Raw genomic sequence first — 23,777 nt, forward strand, 5'->3', positions numbered from 1 at the left:
GCAGTAGGACACCATTTGTTCTTATATGCTGACGTCAGATTACGACCAAACAAAACTATTTTTCCCTTGTGAACATTTCTTTAGATCTCCAGATCATGAAGATTAAATAAAATGATAAGTGTGAGTAATGTATAAAAAGTCACATATAAATTTGTTTACTCCATAAGGGTGTCATTTAGTCTTTAAAACAACTCTTGCCTTTGAAAATACATTAATTCTATTTCTCTTTTTTTCTGGTAAGTTATTATGATGATAATGATAAGGAATATCAGGCTACTCTGAAATTGGACAGACACCTGGAATCTTGGGATTGATAACACTGCGTAAACCAGTAGCAGTCAGAGGAGGTGTTTAGAAGTGCCAATTCCTGGATTGGCTAATTTGAGCTCTATTTTTTTGTAAATAAATTGAGTCTCTGAAACAACTTCACATGTTGAAAGCGATTTTGTATTTGTGGATTGTTTTTTTCCCTTGAGTCAGAGTATTATAGTACGTCCTTTCCTTTTTTATTGTTTAACTGTGACAGTATTTCATATTTTTAACCCAAGACAGTTGGCTTTCCAAAAATACTGGAAACCAATTCATGATGTAATCGTCCTCACCCAAATCCCAAATTGTGGAAAAACTCCGTTTTCTCACTGTTATTTATAGTTAATGCTTTTTCACACATGAAGACTTGTAAATTGTCTAAGTAGATCCTTGGGAGGTGCGGTAGACTTCTATCCCTTGAGTTATATAGTTATTTTGCTTTGATTTTTCTTAAACCTTAATGTTAAAGTTTTTAAACATACTAGTTTACGTCTGTGGCCTGGGCTTGACTCCGGACTAACCCTAGACTAGAAAGTACTCTTGTTTATAGTAGTTTGGGATACTTACTTGCCTTTTATCACTTATACTGAAAACAAGTAAATAGTTATAAAAGTAGAAACATCAATTTTTTTCTGCTTTATTTTCTACTACGTCTTTTCTGCTATAATATGTAGATTTTGCTTTTATCATATTTCTTAAGTCCTGAACTAGATGAACGTGTGTATGTGTGCATGCACATGTATGTGTGTATTTACACACATGGAAGTACTGTTTTCACATAGTTGTGATTTTCCTTCCATTGCATCTTACTTCTGAGCTATAGTTGTTAAACTGAAGGGAAAGTAAGTTTCCTCAAAACGCATTAACGTGGATTGTTAGTACGTAACCTAAAACACATTTGGCTTTTTTTTTTTTAGCATGAATAATTTTGAATTCACTGGAAATTAAGTTACAATTGTTGCAGTTTTTATTCATGTAGACTTAGCATTTGTGTCACTCACAATTCTTAATTATCGTAGTATGTATTTTATATGGCACAATATCTGCACTCTTACCATCTCCAGCCTCCGCTGGGAGTGTAACACATGGCACCAAAGTAATAAAAATATAAGCTCTAGAGTGAGAAGCAAAGCCGAAACAAGCCATTTTTACATATAACTTAAGTTTAGGTTCTGTGTAGTAGGTTGATCCCTTACTTAACCTTTAATAAAATTGGATTCGAGGGTATTTATATATAAATAAAAAAAAAGTTAATTTTGTTTCATACTTCCATATGAGCCAAGTGCCTAGGAATGTATTACAATGACATTTAAACTTTAGCATTAGTCCTATTGGCTGAAAAATTGCTTTGCTTTTTAAACAACTGTTTTTGAGGTTAAGCATTAAAAAGCTAAGTTGTTGCCATTTGGGAAGGTTTTTAAGATGATTATTATTAAGACTATGTGATCATATCTGTACTGATTGAATCTGCCTGTATTTGACCTTTAATCTCCTGCAAAGTTATCTAAGAAGTCATTTCCACTTTCTACATAATTTGGAAATTAAAATTTGATACAAATCTGGATATGTTTAAGACTTCATCTCCACAAACCCCTCGTGCCCTGCAAACTTCCCTTAATGGGCTCTCCAGTTGTATGTGCATCTAGATCGAGGTCAGATTCTTTGTGTCAGAATGTTAGTTAGCGTATTTGTACACACGGAATCTCCAAGTACAATTCCAGATGTTGGGTGAAAAGGGAGGAGTCTCAGCTCAGCTGGCCACGTCGACCTGTGTCTTCATTTGGTGCAGATATGGTGGTGTCCGCGGGGTGGCGGGAGATGGGAGTGAAGGGGGTATAATCTCCTTGCCTCCCACCCCTACCCACCTTCCCTAGAAGGCAGCCTTTTGAAACCATTGGAGACACGTGAGACACTCAGAAGTACTTTGAATCAGCCCTGAGAGTTGTAAAAGATGAGTCATGGCTGTTTCTCTGCAATATATAGACGTTTCCATTTCAGATAATAAAGATCAATTGAAATATACCAACATCCAGACCCCGGCCCTGGCACGCACCACCTTTAATCTGTTCCTGCTGCCTTGCCTGGGATGCCCCACCCAGATTCAAACCTATTCGGCCTTTTTCTCTGATCAAAATTTCCCCAGGATAATTTCAGTTCTCATAATCACATAGTGATTTTCCTGAACAATTCTGACTTAATGAAATGTTATTATTTTAAAAACAATGATTTGTTCAATGCATAATTACACGAGATTTTATTCTTTTTAAAAAAGACAAATACATGATATCGCTTATATGTGGAATCTAAAAAAATGGTACAAATGAACCTATTTACAAAACAGAAATAGAGTCACAGATGTAGAAAATAAACTTATGGTTACCAGGGCGGAGAGGGAGAGAGGAGGGATAAATTGGGAGATTGGGATTGACATATACACACTACTATACATATAATAGATAACTAATAAGGACCTACTGTAGAGCACAGGGAACTCTACTCAGTAGTCTGTAATGATCTGTATGGGAATAGAATCTAAAAAAGAGTAGATACATGTATAACTGAATCACTTTACAGCAAAAACTAACAAGACATTGTCAATCAACTATACTCCAATAAAAATTAATTTAAAAAAACTATAAGGTATCAATTGAAGCAAAAAAAAAAAGAAATCCCTTGACTTTGTGTTTTGACTCTTAAGAAAGTGCATGCCCTATATTCATGCAGCCTGTTAAAAACATTCACTCTGTCATACTAATGAAAGTGTATCACCCTAACACTTTACTCCGCCAGGGTATTTTAATTTAGAAAGAAAATTCCTAGAGGTAACAGTAGTGGTTCTAGATCATGGTTCTGATGAAAGGATTCTGGGCCCTGTGAGAGAGGTAAGGGATGTATTTTGTTTATGCCTCCCCAGTGTTTTTTAAACCATGAGTCAAATGGTTGACTCTTCCAACAATACCTCAGTACCTTTTTGCAGGAAGGGGAAAATGTTTTAAGTGTCCTGTACACAGAAGACCAAGAGCTTTGAAAGTGTCGGATAAGCTGGTCTTTGACTCCCAGCTCTGCCATTTACACTCATGCAACCTTGAACGTGGGACTCAGCCTCCCTGAATGTTAGTTGTTTCTTCTTTTTTAAATGAGATGATAGTGATACTTTTCCATGCACAAGTGTTGTGACTCCTTGAAATAATGTATGCAGGGCTCCTGAAGCAACACCTGGTGCATAATACATGCTCAGCAGTTAATAGCTCTTACCATTATGATGATGAAGATGGCAATAATAGTAAGCATTCACTACTCTATGGAGGTTTTTTCTTTTTTTACATCCTTAATAGAACTGGTAATAGTATCTGAAAATTCAGATTTCTTTGTCAGTTCTCTAAATAGATTTAATATTTTGGGGCTGCTTTATTTGTTTTTTTATTTTTTTGTGGTTTTTTTTTGGCTGTGCCGTGTGGCACGTGGGATCTTAGTTCCCTGACCAGGGATCAAACCCGTGTCCCCTGCATTGGGAGTGCCAAATCTTAACCACTGGACCACCAGGGAAGTCCTGGGGCTGCTTTGTTTAAACTTTTAAAAACATTTGATTGCTTAAATGCTTTTTTATTGTTACAAATAAACAAGGACTTTTCTAAGTGTGGTCCCTGGACCAGACATCATCATACCCTAAGAACTTGTTAGAAGTGTCAACTTCGGGTCTCATCCAGGTCCTCCTAAACCAAAAACTCTGGAGGTTTTCCCAAGGCCTCCAGGAAATATTGATGCCCATTCAAGTTTGAGAGTCACTGCTTTAGAATATTTGGGGAAACACAGTAAAGGGTGACTTTCGTGATCCTACCTTCCAGAAATAACCACTGTTAAAATTATATTTCCTTCTAGTCTTTTCTCTATTTATGTGTGTATATACAGTGTGTGTGTTCTTCTAGTCTTTTTCCTATGCATATGTATATATACTTTTTAAAAAACACATGACGGTATTGTACTATGTGGGTTTTATAGTCTACATTTCCACCTTCAGTATTGTGTCATGACCATTACCCCATGTCATTAAATTTTATTTGAAAACGTTTTTGACCATATGACTACATATGATACCATTCTGAGTGTCTCATAAAATTATGATTATAATTTTAATTATATTAAAATTATATTAATAATCAATACATTAATTAATAATTATTAATATTAATAATTATAATTATTTATTTATTAACCAACCCCTTAGCCATTTGAGTTGTTTGCAGATGTTCTGGAGAAACACAAGCAGCGTAAGTGAAAATTTGTATTCGTAAATCACTGTGAATATCCATGATTGTATCCTTAGCATAAATTTATTACAAGGGTGGAATTACTGGGTCAAGCAGTATGAACATTGTTTTAGCTCTTAATATATATGGCCCAGTCATCTTTCAGAAAAGAGGTGCCAGTTTGTACTCTTAACAGTGTAGGGAAAGTGTGCATTCCCCAAACCAACTCTAGGAATTAGTCCTTTTGAGGATGTGTCAAGTTTGATAGGAGAATGTTTTATGAACTGTAAGTCAGTAAGATATCAGTCGACATCTCCTAGTCTTTGTCTTGGCCTACACTTTTGTACTCAGAAACATCATTGGTAGGTGCTGTCTTAGAACTTGTCTCTTAGATGCTAAGGTTGATTTCAAAGTTTTTCTCTTCCCATATTGCCTGCCCTTCACCTCACACTGACTCTACAGGGTTTCTTGAAAGGGTGTTGGAACTCTTCTCATGTGTGCTGTGGAGCAAGCCTTCTGGGCAGCATGGGTGTCATGGTGATCCCGGGTACCTAGGGCTGCAGGGATTGAGAAGGACTAGTAGGCCTTCTAGGAGGAGAACAACGAATCGCTTTTGTCTGTAGTATCGCAAGACAATTCGGAAACACTTCATATTAAATCTTGCTAGAGAGGGAATTGTGGAAGAGACCTGAGATCGAATGTTAAGTAAGTGCTAAATTAGTGGAAATAATGTTTTATCATTACGGAGGATATCCTGTATTCGTTCAACTTCAATAGCTATGGTGAAGGCTGGTTTGTGATACCTTTATTTTTTCTTTTTTTCCTAACTTTATTGAGATATAACTGACATACAGCACTGTATAAGGTGTACAGCATAATGATTTGACTTACATATATCATAAATGATTATCACAATATGTTTAGTTAACAGCCATCATTTCATATAAGTACAAATATTTTCTGAATCTTGCAGAATTTTTAAAAAAAAATTTAATTGTGGGACTTCCCTGGTGGTGCAGTATTTAAGAATCTACCTGCCAGTGCAGGGGACACGGGTTCAAGCCCTGGTCCGGGAAGATCCCACATGCCGCGGAGCAACTAAGCCCGTGCGCCACAACTACTGAGCCTGTGCTCTAGAGCCCGCGAGCCACAACTACTGAGCCCGTGAGCCACAGCTACTGAAGCCTGCACGCCTAGAGCCCATGCTCCGCAACAAGAGAAGCCACCGCAATGAGAAGCCCGCACATCACAAGGAAGAGTAGCCCCCGCTCGCCATAACTAGAGAAAGTCTGCCATAACTAGAGAAAGCAACGAAGACCCAACACAGCCAAAAATAAATAAATAAATAAAATAAATTTATCTTCAAAAAAGTTAATTGAGTTTTACACTGGGAAGAGATCTTAGAACTTGTCAGTTCTGATACCATTCTTTCACAGATGAGGAAGCCAAGGTCAGGAGTGCTTCAGTGACTTGTTCAAGGGTATATAACTAGTTAATGAGAGACCTAAGAGTTGAAGCCAAATGTGCTGACTTCTTTTAATTTTTTTAAATTAATTTTTATTGGAGTATAGTTGCTTTACAATGTTGTGTTAGTTTCTGCTGTACAGCAAAGTGAATCAGTTATATGTACACATATATCCCCTCTTTTTTTAGATTTCCTTCCCATTTCGGTCACCACAGAGCATTGAGTAGAGTTCCCTGTGCTATACAGTAGGTTCTCATTAGTTATCTATTTTATACATAGTATCAGTAGTGTATATATGTCAATCCCAATCTCCCAATTCATCCTATCCCCCCTTCCCCCCTTGGTATCCATAAGTTTGTTCTCTACATCTGTATCTCTATTTCTGCTTTGCAAATAAGTTCATCTGTACCATTTTTCTAGATTCCACATATGTGTTGACTTCTTTTGAGATCAGTTCTTTCCCCCACTCACATCATGTGGCTCTTCATAAAATGAGACTTAACAATATGAGCTTGGAGGATACCTGTTGGTGTACAATTTCCCTAGGGAATTCTCACACATCTGTACTTGAAATGGATTACCAAAGGGTGTGATACTGTTATTGATCCTATGAGAAGTTGTGATTGCTGGAACTTATTCTTTGAACATCCATTTATTTTAGTTTATGTTGTATTATACAGGGATGTCTCCTAGGGGTCTCCAGGGTAACTGGGGCTCCCTCGGTGCTGACATTTCCAACTTCCCAGGCAGTCAGAAGGTTGTCCTTGAACTGGGGAACTTGAATGGAAGGACGATGAGGTCTAGGAGGACATTGAATGACCCAGTGCACTCCAGGAACAGACCCCTGTGGGGTGCCGCAGACTGCCACCATTTACAAATCTTCAGTCTTCTAGGAAATGAAATCAGGCCTCCTAAATTTTATCTTGGCCCTACTTTTGATCACAGACCACTGAGAAGCTTATGAACTTGGGGGCCCTTTCCCCGGAAGAGTGCCACTATGCAAATGTAGATTTATTTTGCATTCCATTTCAGGAGATTATGAATTCCCTGAGTGAACCTCTGTTTTAGGGAAACTGTTTTCCAGTATACGTTTTTCTCTCCTTTGCAGATTTCATTTAACATAATCATGAAAAGAGTATTTTATATTTATGTCGTGCTTTCCAATGTAGAGAACCATTTTGTCCACTTTTGGGCCCCTGTCCACAATCCTATCAATCGGTACTATTATCCCCACTTGGCAGATGAGAAACCTGAAGCTCAGAAAACACAAGGATTTCCCTAAAGTCCTTTGGTCACAAAGCCAGTGAATGGTACTTGGCATCTGGAGCCAGGTCTTCTGGCCAGATCCACTGGGCTTTTGTCTATACTGCCTGACGTTACATCAACAATAACATGGAAATCTGGCAAGCAAAAATAAGATTACTGCCCACATTTAGAAGAATGATGGGGAAACCCTACTCAAATGCCAGGTTTGCAACGTGAATTATTTATGGCGCAGCCATGGAAAGGGACTTGCAGGGTAAAGCAGCAATGGTGGTGTGCACTGGGGAGGCCCACTGCTCTGTTGCTGGGTAATCGTATTTACTAGTGACTGAGAGACCCTTCTATTCCATCTTACCCTGGAACACAGATATCAAATGGCCAAGAAGGGCACCAGGGGGGAACTGTAAAATGATATTTTTCTTCATGGGTTAAAAGGGCTTCTGGACTCGTTCACACCGACACACATAAATCAGATGCCACTTTTGTTGGAGCCATTTGGCAGGGTGTTTGGCTTTCTCAAAAAAAATCTTTTTTATTTAAATTGTACTCTTCCCTTGACTAGATCAGAAGAGTAACAGTTTTAGTATGTTTCACACAGCAGCAACGCTTTGTATGTATTAAGTGAACAAAATGCCTGTTTTAAAAATGTGTTGCCAGAAGGCTAAGCAGACAATTGCCAGAATGGCAGTGTGGCCTCGAATTCCCCGCAGAATAAATTTGAGAGCTGTCATGAGACATCCCAGCTTACTTTGATTGCATCGATGGTGCACAGAAAAAGAAGCAGCCTCAGACACCCCCCCCTTCTCCATCCAGTTAGGGTTTAGCAGACCATCATCTATAAAGTGTGCTGTTCCCTGCAGTAGGGTGATGCTGTTTCAAATAAAAGCCACCGCCTTTGTACTAATTAGCGCCCATCATGTATTTTGAATTGTTTTTGATGATTTCCTTGCCATGCACCTTATTCTTATTTAATTATAAAAATAATCCGTACTTGTAATCACATGGAATTCTCCAAAAAGAAAATTAATAGTTTACCCTTTATTCTGCTGGTTCAAATCCCTTTCCCACCTTAATTTCCCTTCTTTTAGGAAACCAGTATTAACAGTTTGATGTGTATCCTACTCTTCTCTTTTTTTCACGTAAACATTTCCTCATATACATAATATGGGATTTCTTTCTTCTGTATTTTTTCAATAATGAAATCGTAGCAAACTTAGTACACCCTTAATTTTTAAGAATTAGAGTGTAGCTATCTTTCTAGGTCAAAACATACAAATCTATGTCATTCATTTTAATAACTGGAAACATTTCGTTGGGTGGCTGTAGCATACATTATTCTGCTTCCCACCTATTGGTGAACATTCTGGTTGTTTCCAGTGTTTTACTACAGCAAACGTTTATTATTACAATATGAGCATCATTTTATAAGCTTTATGATCATTTTCCATTCAGTGAAGTATGTTGCTAAAGAAGTGAAAAAGGTAGAAACCTTCCATCTCCAGCTGTCATCTATAATCATGCACTTCTATAATTAGTAGCCTCTTACATAGTAATAAAATCTTAGAGGTTTACGTGCAGGATATCTCTTTATATCTGGAGCGGCCCTAGAAGTAGCTTTTATTTTGCGTTGGAGTCATTTGTGGTTAGCTTCTGTGTATGGATTCACTGCAGAGCAGAGGTGATCTTTCAGCTGTCATAATGTCCCATCTAGACCCCTTCAACAGTGAATTACTTGGGTTTGGGCAAATCCAGTATACTGATGATAGACTACCCAATCAACCATGGTTTGCTAGTTTTACCTTGTTAGACTGTAGCCTTAGATTTTCCTGAGTGAGAGAGCCTGGGTTTTAGGGTGAATTAATTTAAAAAGCGTTCTGTGGTATTTTGGAATTAGGGAGGGAGGGAACGATGCTTTGATGACGTGAAAAATTTGCCCAGATCACCTCCATTGCTTAATATCCGATAAATGATGTTACTGGCCACATGGTTCCGGGTTTTGAGTACTCGAGAAGAATTCTTATCATCAGTATGATTATGAAAACAACCAATTTCTGTACATGAAAACCAGCGCCTGCTTTTTAATGGGGCCATAATGCCTGTTGCATCCCATCACACGTATAACTAGCGAGGAGAATGACAGTTTTGCACGATTGTAGCCTTTACAAAATAACAGTTGCACGGCAAAGCAGCCGTACTTGAGGCTCTTGGAAGAAGCGTACGTGGTCCTTTTGCAGGTAATAAAATGGAAAATCCAATTTGCAATTGCAGAAGCAGCCTCTGAGTGACAAATGATCTTCAGGGCAGCGCCGGGCAGAGGGTCACCACTAATCACGGCGCAGGCTGGCTCCCCGCGTGGCCCGGGCCTCCCCACTGGAGAGGGAGCGGTGGGAATCTGTGTCGGGGAGGCAGCCAGCGTGTCCGCGGATGCTCCACTTTCTAGCTTATTAGATCCTCTTTGTCACGGTGCTTAATCCTGCCGTCTGATCCTTGTTAGAACAGCACCAGAGCGCCCGTTCAGGCTTCTAATCAAGGAGGTGGGCGAGGGCTCCTAACTAGAGCCAGCGAAGCGTGCGGCAAGTGAGGGCTCCTGCAGCCTGACTGACGGGCTGAGATGCTTCCTGCATGTTATTACTGGAAAGGGAACCCGCCTTGGACAGCTGACGGAGGGGCTTGGCTGAGGCCAGAGTAACCTGTTGCTGAGCCCATCGGGGGGCAGGTGTCAGCTTTTCCCACGGGATAATGGCCGAGCTCCACGCGTCATCTTAGCCCTCTTCTGAAATTGCCAGCCTTCAGAGCGAAGTGAGAGAGCCAGAGACACAGAGCCGGCTGGGAGGGCCACAGCTGCACAGAAGCAGGTACTGTGTCCTCCACCAGCGACATGAACTCAGAGAACAAAATCAGCACATCCTGTCGCCCCGAGCCTGCTTGTAGCTAGGAAGAGTCGCGCTGGGTTTGGCTTGTGCGGTTTCCAGCTCTGCCATCTGTAATAGTTGCCTGCTTTAAGGTGTGCTGTGGGCATTAAGCATGGGTTTCATGGTGCTATGTTAAAAAAAAAAAAAAAAAAATGCACAGCATCTACCACAAAGCTACTGTTTGGTTCCCGCCCCCGCCATCATTCTTTTCTGTTAGGCTTCCCAGTTCTGGTATTCTGTGAAGCACCTGTGAATCTGAAGTCTGTCTGATACTAACTCTGACTTAGGGTTGTTTGATAATAAAATAAATAAATGTGGGAGGGGAGGGTAACCCCTCTCTCCACTCTCCCCTCCCTCAGCTGGGATGTACAGATGAGGTGGAAGTGATAGAAATGAAATTGCTCGTGAAGAGCCTCTGGTCCTTTGTGTGTACCGCAACTTCCAGACATCAGTTGAAGACCCCTTTGCCCCGAAGGGAACGCGCCCAGCTCCCATCCTGCATTTCCTGCGTGCTCCAGTTAGCAGCCGTCACTAGCATTCCCTTCTGCCTCTGCTGTCTCCATGGACGGTGCTTAAATAGAGACGTTGCTAGGCATTGACAGATCTCCGGGGGGTTAGAGGCTTCAGACGAGACGGCCCAGGGAACATAGCTGACCTTTCTTGACACTGTTCCCCCAGGTCTGTGCTGCACGTGTGGCAAGCGGGGAGCATCGAAGTTTAGCATGTTATTCTCAGAGGATTACCGCTAACAAGACTGCCAGCTTAGTCAGAGGCTGTTACTAAGTGAGCAAGAGGCCGTGTACATTCCAAAGTGGGTTTGTAGGCTGTTGGTAGGAGCATGCAGGCTTTTCCTTTCTGCATCTGTGTGTAAATCTCAAGGATAAGCCATTAGAACCTGCTCATAATGTCTGTACTTTTGGAGTAGTGGGCAAACCTTGGACCTGGGTGGGAGGAAGCTGGTGATGCCGCCTGGGAAAGAAGAGAGGGTCGTCTTCTTTTCACTGTCCCCAGGCAAACCTGGAATAGCTGAGGCTCGTCTTTGAGGTCCTTCCTAGACCCTTTCCCTGGTCCACGTTGCTCTCATATTGACCCAGAGCCCTGAAAATACAGCGTGCTGAGAAATCCTCTGTGCTCCAAACGTAGCCACCTCCCCTCCCCTTCCCACCCTTCTTCCCCAGAGTTAAAAAAAAAAAAAAAAATCATATTCCTGTGATACCCATCTGAACCAGAGGTTAAAAGGAAAACAATCCAGTTGAATAAATTCGTGGTAATATGTGAATGACAGGGAGCCCTGGAAGCTTGTTCAACAGATACAACTCTACCCACTGGAAATTTAGACCGGATTTTTCATTAGAATAACCAATTTGGGGGGGGATGAGGAGGAAAGATATTTAGATCAGAACTGCCTTTATCAGGGAGATCCCCTTTGCTTAGGAATTGGTTCACTTCCTTATGTAATATATGCTTTCCAGGGCTTTTTTTGGAAAACATATCTTTTTTCCAGAGGTCTCATGTATTATTTCTTTTCGTAGTTGATTCCATGCTGATGTCAGTGGGCAGGGCCGGGAGGCTGGAAGATGATACTGTGTAGGCGTAGGTTGTCTGTGAGGTGAATGTTTTAAGAGAGATGTTTTTACCTCTAGTGCCTCCGCCCCCAACTTTTTAGTGAATTGCTTAGCCCGTGGTTACTGTCACCTGGTAGCTCAGGCATTCCCTCAATGACCATGCTTCCTAAGAACAGGCGGAAGCATCACACACTCTGTGTTTAAAACAGGACACTTCAGAAATACAGACTTGTTTTAAATAGAAGACTTTTTCCAGGAATTTCTATTACATTCATTTTTAGGAAATGTGGAAATTGGAGAAGAAATAATGAGAGAATGATACGGACAAGAGGACATAGAGTATAGAGGAAATGAGAATTACAGTGAAATTTAACCAAGCGATCAGTTTGATTCTCGGGAAGCTGAAAACCCCTTCCTTTCTCCAAGTAAAGATAAAAACAAAATATATAAATGGCAGTCCATTGCCAACAAGGTTACACCCTGGTAGGATACTCAGCTAAACCGAATATGTGCGACGTTTTCATTTCCATTTACCCCAAGCAATTTTCTGACTCATGGTTGAGAGAATAAAGCTCATTAATTTCTCAAGTGATTTAATATCTGACTAATGATGTTTAACCATTAAGATGAGGAAATTGACAATATTGATAATCTTGGAGAGAAATGTATCTGCTTATTTTTGTACTTACCACCAGCAGATTCTAAGTAGCTTTGGAAAGATCATGATGAATTACTTGCTCTTAATATTTAGTAATATCTGCTGTCTTTAGAAGCATTTTATGAAATGGTAATCGCTTTTATATTGGTCTTTTCTTTCTCCATTATTCTGAATAGTTGCAAGTTCATAGAGGCGCACCTCAGAGATATTGTAGTTTGGATTTCAGACCACCGCAATAAAGCAAATATCACAATAAAGGCGTTCACACCAGTTTGTTGGTTTCCCAGTACATATAAAAATTATGTTTACACTATACTGTAGTCTGTTAAATGTGCAGTAGCGTTATGTCTAAAATAACAATGTACATACTTTAATTAAAAAATAATTTATTGCTAAAAAATGCTAACCATCATCTGAGCCTTCAGTGACTTGTAGTAGTAACATCAAAGATCACTGACCACAGATCACTATAACATATATAATAATAATGAAAAGGATATTGCAAGAATTACCAAAATGTGACACAGAGACACAAAGTAAGCAAATGATGTTGGAAAAATGGTACCGGCAGACTTGTTGGACATCGGGTTGCCACAAACCTTCACTTTATAAAAAATGCAATATCTGCGAACCACAATAAAGTGAAGCGTGATAAAACAAGGTCTGCCCGTATAACAAAAAGAAGACAGATTCAAGGTATCGATTCTTTTGTTTTAAGAAGAAATACTACATCATCCTAGTAAACATTATCTTTTCATTTCCAAAGCTCAGATTAGCTAGGAAATTGATGTGCTTTGTGCAATGCTTGCATCCTAGAATATGTTTTCCTTATCCTGAAATTCTCATTTATGACAATATTGGCCGTAGAGCCTGAGAACAGGACAGATATGGCACTTTGGTTGTGTCCTGGGAAGAATAATTGCTTGGTGTCTTTGCTCAAAAAACCTTGGACTGTAGACCAGGGGTCTGCAAATGGACTTCTTCCATAGGACTTTTAGGGAAAGGATTTCAGTGAGTCTGCCAAGTAAACCACATACAGCTCTGCTGTGTAACCTCTGTCCCTGTGTCTTTCATAGGCAAGCAGGTTCTAGGAAGCTCTTTCTCACGCTGCCTTTTCCATTTTTAAATATACCAAACAGAAAAACATATATAGAGAGTCGACTGATCCATCCATCAACAGGTGGTACCCAGATGCTGGCTGCCTTCCTTAACTCATCCTTGGTTGATCTAGGTTGACATGTAACCTGATAGCTTCACCAAGCATTGTAGGAAAAATAAGAGATTTGGAGTCAGAAGCCTTAGATTCAAATCCCCACTCTGACATTTTCTGATCTTGGACATATTACTTAATTTCCCCCCAAGTTTCCATTTCTTTGTCTATAAAGCGATGTCAATTACTGACCTTAGGGATTGTTGGAGAATCAAAGGAGGAAATGCTTTTTACAGGTAATTTGTCAACTGGTAAGGGCTGTACGCGTGTGCGTTTTTACCCTCACCATGTTGATGAGACTCATTTAGTGCTGATTCCGAGGTGTGCTTTTGGTACCCGAATGAGGCAATAATAATTCTACTTGGGCAGTATTCGTATCTTTCTTCACTCGTGTCCTGCTTTGATGAAAAGTGGTGTTGATTGGTTCAGGTTTATTTTATTTTGTTTTATGTTTTGAATTTAATTTTATTTATTTTTTTATACAGCAGGTTCTTATTAGTTATCCATTTTATACACATCAGTGTATACATGTCAATCCCAGTCTCCCAATTCATCACACCACCACCACCGCCCCCCACCCGCCACTTTCCCGCCTTGGTGTCCATACATTTGTTCTCTACATCTTTGCCTATTTCTGCCCTGCAAACCGGTTCATCTGTACCATTTTTCTAGGTTCCACATGGGTCAGGTTTAGATCAGATTGGACAAGTGGTGATGCACACTGTCAAGATGGAATTTGGGGAGGTTCTGCTATTAATGGTTCTCTCGATCTTGGAGGGCCATTGTTGTCTCTGTAGCAAACACTTGGAAAAATGAAACAAATACTTCATTTGCAAGAATTCCAAGTTTACTTCCTTCTTACCTCTTCTACTCCCTCTCTCCTCCCTCCCTCCCTCCCTTCCTTCCTTCCTTCTTAATTTCTTGGGCCAGTGTACAATCACTGACATGGCATGTATATCAGTGAAGACTTTTGGTGAAACTTTTTAAAAGAAATCAAATGACTCAAAAAATGCTTAAGGTGTGCTGTGGTTACTGGGCAGGAATTCTTCGATTTGATTTCTGTTGGTTGGATGACCTTCACCTTTTATTTTCTTCCCCCTCCTTCTTTTTAGGAAACTTGGATTTAACTGGTCAGAAGCAGATATTCAAAGCAGAGAACAATCCCTGGGTTACCCCCATTGCTGACCAATTCCAGCTTGGTGTGTCCCATGTGTTTGAATACATCCACTCTGAGACGTACAAATAGTAAGTAGACTATGATTTTCTGAAATAGACTGGTTTTACAGTATTCGTAATTATGCCATTTTTAAAAACCTATTGTGTGATCTTGTCATTGGTGGCCCCGAGCTCAGAGCATTTTAAAATTTTTTTATTAATAACCACATGTAATTGTCTGTTATTTATATATAGATTATTTTTAATTGATATTTTCAAAGGGAATTTATACCAATTTTGTTTAGAAATCTTTTAAGGTATTAAATTGGCTGACTATGCATGGCACTAAGGAGATTCACCAAATACATGAAGATCAGAACATACTTTTTTCTCCTTTGAATGTAAAGAATAACAGATGTTACGAACAAAATTGTTAAGTGGGTTCTTTATAAAATCAGTAGGGAATACGAAGAAAGCATCATTCTATTCTTCAGAAGCTTTTACTCTAGTGAGATAATAATCTCTCTAAGAGAAGAGATAAGGCAGAAGACAAGGAGGAGGAATCAGCTAGCTTAAGTCATAGCATCAAAATCTCTCAAGTCCTCCCCTCTGGTCAAGGGCACCTGCGGGGACCCAGCCTTAAAACCAAACTACTCCCACCTCTTTCTTCCTCACTTTTTCCGGGTTGGAAGGAATTCTACCACCCCCACCTACTCTGTTGTTACTATTAATCTTCTGTCATTATTTGCCCCTCATCCACTCCCCAAGCCCAAATTGAAGTGAGCATTTCTCTCAATGCTTCAGTGACCCCTAACACCGAAATCCCGTCACCGCTAGTTTTAAGCAAATGCAAATGACTTGAAACAGTTCGTAGTCAGGTTTAATCTGTTCCTGTGTCTGGTACCAACTTTTGAGAATTTAATATCCCAACTCTTAGAGAAGACCTAGGAGATCATTAAAAGTTCCATTCAGTTTGGAGTCTCCCATTTTTTGGTATCAGAAATACGCTCCCCCCGCAAACTCAACACAGCTGTCTCGGAATCTGTGTTGGGGCAGTGGGTCAGACTTAACTGACGGGGCAGAGTCCTTGCCTGTGAATGGCCAGCTGTGGCTCTGGTGGCACATGTCCCCGTATGCCATGCTCCTGGTTACACATCTGGGACTCCTTATGGTATATTTCCATCTGACAGAATCACAGAGAAGATGAGCTGTGGAAGAAGAATGGTGTTCAGGGGAAATAGACTAAAATTGCCAAAATGATGGCATATCCTCCTATGCGAATGCAGCATAAAGCATGGTTTAGATTTCTTCGAAGATGATACCTTAACATTTTTTTTTGGTACCTTAACATTTATCATATGTCGTAAGACTTACCTTAAGAGTAAAATGAGAGATGTATAGGCTATGTGTTATTGTTTCATGAACCACATAGATACGTGCAATTATTATAGATACATAGTTTTTTTTAAAAGAATGAACATAGCTCTGCCTTGAAAATTTGTTTAATTATGAAAATGTGTGAAAATATAGTTGCAAATGAACAGTTTATTGTTCATCTGGTTTCTCTTAAATTGTTAATCGTTGCTAGCATTGGCTTTAGATAAGGCTCTAATTTTTCATTAGTAAATGGGGGGTTATGTAGAGCTTGGTTTGAAGGGTATGCTTTTAGAAAACCATTGTGTATGGTACCTACAGAAAAATAAATAAGCTCCTATTATTCTAGAATTGGGGGAAATACTCTGTTGTTTTTTCTGATTAACAGTTTTTTAATTTACCATACACTAATTTAGAATTTACAGAGAATTAGAATACATTGCGTATGAAAGTGCTTTTCATTTTAATTTCATTTGAAAAGATTACATTGTGAATGTATGGATTTTGTATTACCTTTGAGTCATTAGGCTATTAATCACCGTTATATGCTGTTACAAACTATTTCCGTTTATTTGAACATCGTTAGGATTCTGGATGAGTGAGTGGTGTGTTGCATTGATTGAGTTTATTGGTAAGTTATTTGAAAGGGAATCTGGGACACATTTTAATCTGTGATATATTTGATGTATATATTCTTGTCTGTTTTATTAGCATCTTATATTTAAGAATCAGAGTAAGCAGTTTGCCTATTAGCTTATTTTTTATGTGTTTGTCTTCCTCGTGGAGAATTATCTTTTGTCCAGTTAAATCAACATTAGAAAGCTTCAACAAGCATGGGAGAGCCATTGTCCCCTTTCTAGGGGGACCAATCAGTACTCTGTTTGCTGCTTTTAGAAGAGTCTGTGTGAGCCTCTGCTGGAGAATGCACTTGACATTAAACTCCTGGGGGCAGGGACCTCCCTTATAGTGAATTCCCTTAGAATTTTCCCCTTCTCTCCTCCTTGGGAAAGAAGAATGTTAACCACTTCCTGTATCCCAGCTTTCTGCCCTCCTGTTCTCCCAATGAAGTAGTTCCCTTCATTCCTGGATCAAACATACCAGCCAGAAACATGGACTGTGGACTAAGTAAGACACTGCCTCAAGCTCTTAGTCTTTTTAAAAAGATGCTTGTACAAAAATGGCACCACTGTGTTTCACTGATGTTTTAAATTTAAGGTCCTCTTTTACATGAATAGGTATATGTTAGTATATCCTCATGTAACTAGAACCCAACTTAATTCTTTCATTTTTTTAAGCAGCCACTTCATAATTAGAGGACTTTTAGTATCCTTCTCAACTCTCTGAAAAAAAAAAAACTCTAATTAGCAGATATTTGGCTACTTTTGTAAAGCTGTACATGTCAGGACTTGCAAGGAGGCAATTAATTCGTTACACCTGTATTTTTTTAAACAAGGCAAATGTCTCAATCAGTACCTTAGTCTTAGATCCTTTATTCTGAAACCTGTGGTTTCTAATCTTCACTTCCTTGTCTCTTTTTATATCAGTCACGTACATCCCTTCCAATGAAAAAATCCTTTTTTAAATATTGATCTTTAGCCTGTCATAAAAGCATATTTTATTTAATTTATTTATTTTTTAGAAATTTATTTATTTATTTGTTTATTTTTGGCTGCGTTGGGTCTTCGTTGCTGTGCGTGGGCTTCTCATTGCAGTGGCTTCTCTTGTTGTGGAGCACGGGCTCCAGGCGCGTGGGCTTCAGTAGTTGTGGCACACAGGCTCAGTAGTTGTGGCGCGCAGGCTCTAGAGCGCAGGCTCAGTAGCTGTGGCGCACGGGCTTAGTTGCTCCGCAGCATGTGGAATCTTCCCGGACCAGGGCTCGAACCTGTGTCCCCTGCATTGGCAGGCGGACTCTTAACCACTGCACCACCAGGGAAGCCCATAAAAGCATATTTTAAATTTTTATTCTGGCACTTAAAATACCAGTGAATCTCCTTCCTCTTTTTTCTTTTTAACCAATCGACCCATTACCTAAACGAGAGCATTGAGAGCTCACCAGCGCATTTTATATCCCTTCATGTCCATGGTTGAAGTTCAAGGTGACCTTCCTGTTCTAAGCACATCCTGAGACGCCTTCCAAGTCTCGAGCAGCGACAGGCAGGGGAGATGGATGATCTGATTTCCAGACTCTGACGGACTCCAGGAGGAGACGTGGATGTTTGAAACAAAACAGGGAAGTCGGTGTTTAGGAAGAATTAAAATACTTGGCAGTGATTTAAGCTGATGAAGATGAAGCAGGAGGGGATGTGGGCAGGTGTGGCTGGGAGGATGCCAAGGTGTGATTCTTCAGGAGATTGTTCTTTTGAGTACATTTGGGGCATTCATCACGGCCTCATCATTCCTTAGATGGAGGTTGCTCTTTGTTCATTTATCGTACTTTCAGCAAAGGGACCATATTGGCTGGTGTCATTGCTTTGCCCGCTCATTGTCACTTATTCCCTCTCTTAAAATAATTCGCTCCATCTGGATATTGAGGATGAAACCCTACAGGTGCATTAGCGTTTTCGGGCTGTTGTTGAGTAACTTCTTCTAGGCAGAATTATGATGGGATAGTCACCACTTGTTAAGTTTCCAGAAGGCAGATTTTTTTTTTTTTTTTTTTTTTTTTGTCCCCGGGAGAAGTCAGATTGGAGTCAGGATCCTTGACAAGATTCTTTGTGAAAGGGAGTAACTCGCACTTTTCACATTTCCATCAAGGAAGGTGGATAGAAACCGCAAGCCATTTTAAAAACTGACACGCTAACTCTTAACAAAAGAAGAGGTTTGACAAATGTTAAGCTGAAAATGTGTCGGTTGAAAGCGACATTTGGAAAACAGGCTTCCTCATGAAGGCTGCAATTTGTACAGCATGGCAGTCCTAAAGCCTCATCTCCAGCCTGGCATAACTCAAAAGGTGCTCCCCCATCATTTCTCCTGTCTTGTGACTTTCTTTGCACACCAGAGAAAGGTGCCACACTCACTTGCTTTTCTGTTTTGTTTTTTAGTCTTAAATGAAGATGTTTGTACTTTTATTAATATTACTTAACGGAAACATTTTAACTAAGCAGTGTTTGGTGAGTGGTGAGCACTGATGGGGAAAATGCTAGCAATTTCTCCTGCCTGGAAGTCTAGCAAAATAAATCATCCTGTTTAGCCAGCTTGTAAGGAGGAATAAGTGCTTTGATTCTGCTGCATATGGTTTCTCAGGCTGTTTTACTTGTAGAATTAAAACGAAGTGATGTTTTCTTGTTTTCTGCAGTATGGGCAAACCTATTAGAGGCTGGAATGGGCATACATGGGCTTTATTAAACAACTACTATATCCCCTAGTGGCTGCTGACTCAGAAGATCCTTAAATAACAGATATATCTGGTCTACCAAAAGGCTAAAGAATTTCCAACTTAATAGGTGATCCCATTTATGTAAGACAGCCCTTTGCAGAAGGAAATCCTGTCTAACAAAACTCTTTAAACCTTATTATCTTTCTGGTGAAGTATAAATGGATGCACGGAATGAGCATGGTTTTATAAATATCACAGAAGGCTGCAGGAGCAGGTTAATCTGCCAGGACCTTGCTAGCAGTTAGTGAATTTTTTACATAGTGACAATAGGTGTGCAAGACGACAAAGACTTTTCTCTTTCATTACTGTATCTGAAAATAGCTCCAGGTAAGCCAGAGAAACACAGTATTTCTTTATAGTAGACATGAAAAAGAAGAACCAATTTTTCCTAAAGCTTTCGACATAAAGATTGTTTTTATTTTTAAAAGTTGACTGTGTACTGTGCTCCTGGTAATTTATATTTCCTTATGGATGCTACATATGTATATTGTGGTTCTTTCTTTAAGTTAATAAATGTATTCTCACATTTCCTCCATAATACAAAATATGTTTCAAACTTTTGTCATCCCTGCACCTGTTTGCATACAAATGTGGTGCATTTAATGAACCTTGCTAAGAAATATCAAAGAGAAAAGGGAAACCCATAAAATATGTTGTATTTCAGGTAGTATTGTGTCATACCCCTCATTTCATGTTCACTTTAAATGATAAAACTTACATAGCATTCCTTTTTCTCCAGATAGTATGTTACCAGCATAAGGAGTTGACGAATGTTAATTCCACTGAATAGATGTAAGTCAAGAATGGACATAATATCAACATTGATCTTTGACTTGGTCCCTCACCTGTTTTTTTTGTGTGGCCATGAGCCGTTAATTGCCCTGGTAAATTAATCCTTCCCCTCTTAAGGGAACAAGAGGAAAACAGACTATTTGAGGAAGAGTGCATAACAGTTCTCTCTTCCAAATTTCTTGATAGATTGCTTAATGTAATTTACAATTAAAAGGAGTTTTTCTTTTCTGCTTTTTACTTGTTTAGCACTGTTACTCAGCTAGACTTCAGAGGTCATTAGTATTTTTCCTTTTTCTTAGTGCATGTTCATCATTTCTTCAATACATAAAGTTTTTACATGCCTTTTGAAGCTTTGCTTTCCTATAATTTGTTAACTCATTCAAAACAGTTCAGTTTTTTAAGTGGGCGGTGCTTCCCATTTGACATTTCCAGTGTACCTGGAGTCTGGGAGGGTGGCAGTAGGGAACTTCCACCCCCTAAACCTATAAAGGTCAAAGGTAAACTCTGCCAGAGATTGAAAACCAGCTTCAGGAGGCTAAGCTGGGATTCCTGAAGGCCTCTAGGAAACCCCATCTTACACGTATTCTGGAATGTCTTTCACTCTGACGTGCCTTAGATGCAGATGCAGACTTGGGAAAGGCTCCCTCACATAGGCACATTCATTCCCTGGTCCTCCAATGTAGTCACGCCTCAGCCACGCTGTGCTGGGTGAGCTCTGTGAGATCAGGTGTGACCGGTGAGCTGGAGCTCTGTCAGTCTTTCTGCATTTTATTCCATGACTAGGGCAGGTATCATTAAAGAGTTGCAAATAGGGCTTCCCTGGTGGCGCAGTGGTTAAGAATCCACCTGCCAATGCAGGGGACACGGGTTCGAGCCCTGGTCCGGGAAGATCCCACGTGCCGCGGAGCAACTAAGCCCGTGCGCCACAACTGCTGAGCCTGCGCTCTAGAGCCCGCGAGCCACAACTACTGAGCCCGCGTGCCTAGAGCCCGTGCTCCACAACAAGAGAAGTCACCGCAGTGAGAAGCCCGCGCACCGCAACGAAGAGTAGCCCCCGCTCGCTGCAACTAGAGAAAGCCCGCATGCAGTGACGAAGACCCAAGACAGCCAAAAATAAATAAAAGAATAAATAAATAAATTTATTTTTAAAAAAAAGTAGGCCTTGTACTAAAAAAAAAAAAAAAAAAAAAAAAGAGTTGCGAATAAATTTAGGTGGGCAAATGGGAAAAAAGCACAGCTGCTCCATCGAAGGGAAAACAGTGTTGTTTACTCTGAGCCTCGCCCTGCAAGAGGTTTTTACATGTGATTTTAAGGAGCAAGACAGTCACGTCTCTCTTCCCCCCACTGTTGATCTCCTCTTTCCTTGTATGTTGACTCTGAAGCGTGCATTCAGCCTGTGTTGTACATCATGTAATGCATGATGCATTACAGTATCAATTTAAGGTAGATGGAATGTAGATAATTGGTCCCTCTTGACAGAAGGAAAATAGACGTAGTCTAGACTCCATCTACACTCCAGAAAAGAAATGTGTCAGGTTACTGCCTCTTCCGAAAGAGCTATTTTGAGTTCCATTTTTAGATGATACTCACTTGAAATAATCGTATCGAACTGTTGAATATTGACCTACTCAAAGACATGGTCCGCCCTACATATTGATAACCTTTGTTAACTCCCAGCAGTCTTCAAGTTCAATGCTGGATGCTTTCTGTCCAGCTAAGATGAGTTATTGCCTGCCTTAGCTGTTTTTATTTGCGAGAGAAATTAATAAGTGGCACTTTATAATCAAACAAAACTGTCTGATTTCTATTCTCTACACGGTAATATCTTGTTTTATTCCATGCTGGCTTTTTATTGAGCTCTGGTCTCTTATTCTGGTCAGGCATTGTTGGAGGTTTTGTTTTTTGTTTTTTTGTAATTTTTGTCAATTAGAGGTTCTCCTATAATGTCAGATATTTTGGTTTAGAATGCATAATCTTATGAAAGGTGTTTTAGTCAACTTTATTAGATAGAAAGGGTAAATGTGAGTTTTGTGTCCACTGGCCTTTATTGATGCCCAATTTATTCGTCAACTGTTAAGGAAATAACTCTCCAGATTTTGTTCTGTCGTGTTTGTATATCATCTCATATGTATTTTTTTAAGACGCATGTTGTAAAAAGTTTGGGCTCAAGAAAATACTGTTTTCCACTATCATAGTTAATTTTTAAATAGTCTCATTTGGAACCCATACAGTTTTATCACCTTCACAATGTACATACTTTTTTTCCCTCCATCCAGTTAGTGTTTGTTTAGAAAATAAATAAATTGTTATTGAGGTTTTGGTTATTTTACTTAGCGAGGTTACTAAAATAAGCGCCCTGCTTTTTTTTTTCTCTTGCTGATACCTAATTTTGTCTAATTTTGCTTTTTTAAGCCACCCCGCAGAAAGTTATTATCTGACAGTTCTAGAACTCCAAGATCAAGGTGTGAGAGAGGTTGGTTTTTTCTGAGGGCTGTCGGGGAAGCATCTGTTCCAGGCCTTTCTCGGTGGATTACAAATGGCCGTCTTCTCCCTGTGTCTTTACATTATCATCCCTGGAAGTGTCTGTTTCTGTGTCCAAATTTCCCCTTTTTATAAGGACACCAGTCATATTGGATTAGGGCCCACCCTGATGACCTCACTTTAATTTGATTACCCCATTAAGACCCTAGTATCTTCAGATACGGTCACATTCTGAGTTACCAGGGGTTAGAACTTCAACATGAATTTTTTTGGGGAAAATTCAGCCCCTAACACTATTGTCACCCCAGTGCATTCAGATCACCATGTCTTTCCTCTCTTCTCCCATAGCCCCCCGCAACCTGGGGGGCATATTCTGTTTATTCGTAAATGTGTTAAAATTACTCTAGAAGGTTCAGTCCACTGGTTTAGTCCCCAGTCCCTCCACCATGTCTTTCTTATGCGTTTAGCTTTCAGACTTAAAGTTTCCTTAAAAAAGTGCACATTCACCATTGTTCCATTTTAGGGACACAAAGCTTAGTCTCTTTTTTTGGCAGATGGGTCAGTGTTTTTAATTTCTAATCATCCCTTAAGAACGGACTATGTTAAAACAGAAGCTGGTTAGAATTTGAAGATCCCCTGGGAGTGAAAGGCACCTTACAAAATCTCCTGCTTTGTCGTAGTCAGCTAGAGAATTGAAGAAGGGAGAGTTCCATAGAGCACCCACCATTGGACCCCGTCGTGTTTCTTTCACAAGAGTCTTATGGCCGGAAGATGCGGCATGGGGGACCTTTGTGCCGCCTGGCGGCTTCTTGCACTGGGACCCCCACTGGGAGGAGTGGAATCTTCCCTCTCCGACTTTGTGGTCCTACATCGTAGTTGTGCATGTTTTGCCCTGTGAGGTGTGGAGTCAGGAATTTCCTGTTCCATCTTGGGGTTCCAGTGACCACATCTGGAGCCCTTAGGACTTTTA

At 39.9% G+C, this 23,777-nt stretch overlaps 1 protein-coding gene across 3 annotated transcripts in view; it reads left to right on the forward strand.

The window, feature by feature from the left end:
- The window catches only part of RSU1 (Ras suppressor protein 1), a 195,822-nt gene that overhangs the window by 91,155 nt on the left and 80,890 nt on the right, over nt 1–23,777 (forward strand). For all 3 annotated transcript variants that reach the window (XM_061181554.1, XM_061181553.1, XM_061181555.1), the window contains one exon: nt 14,742–14,874. In XM_061181554.1, coding sequence (XP_061037537.1) covers nt 14,742–14,874 — 133 coding nt within the window. The remainder of the gene's footprint in view (nt 1–14,741; nt 14,875–23,777) is intronic.

Source organism: Eubalaena glacialis, chromosome 2, assembly GCF_028564815.1.
Source record: "Eubalaena glacialis isolate mEubGla1 chromosome 2, mEubGla1.1.hap2.+ XY, whole genome shotgun sequence".
Lineage (NCBI taxonomy): Eukaryota > Metazoa > Chordata > Mammalia > Artiodactyla > Balaenidae > Eubalaena > Eubalaena glacialis.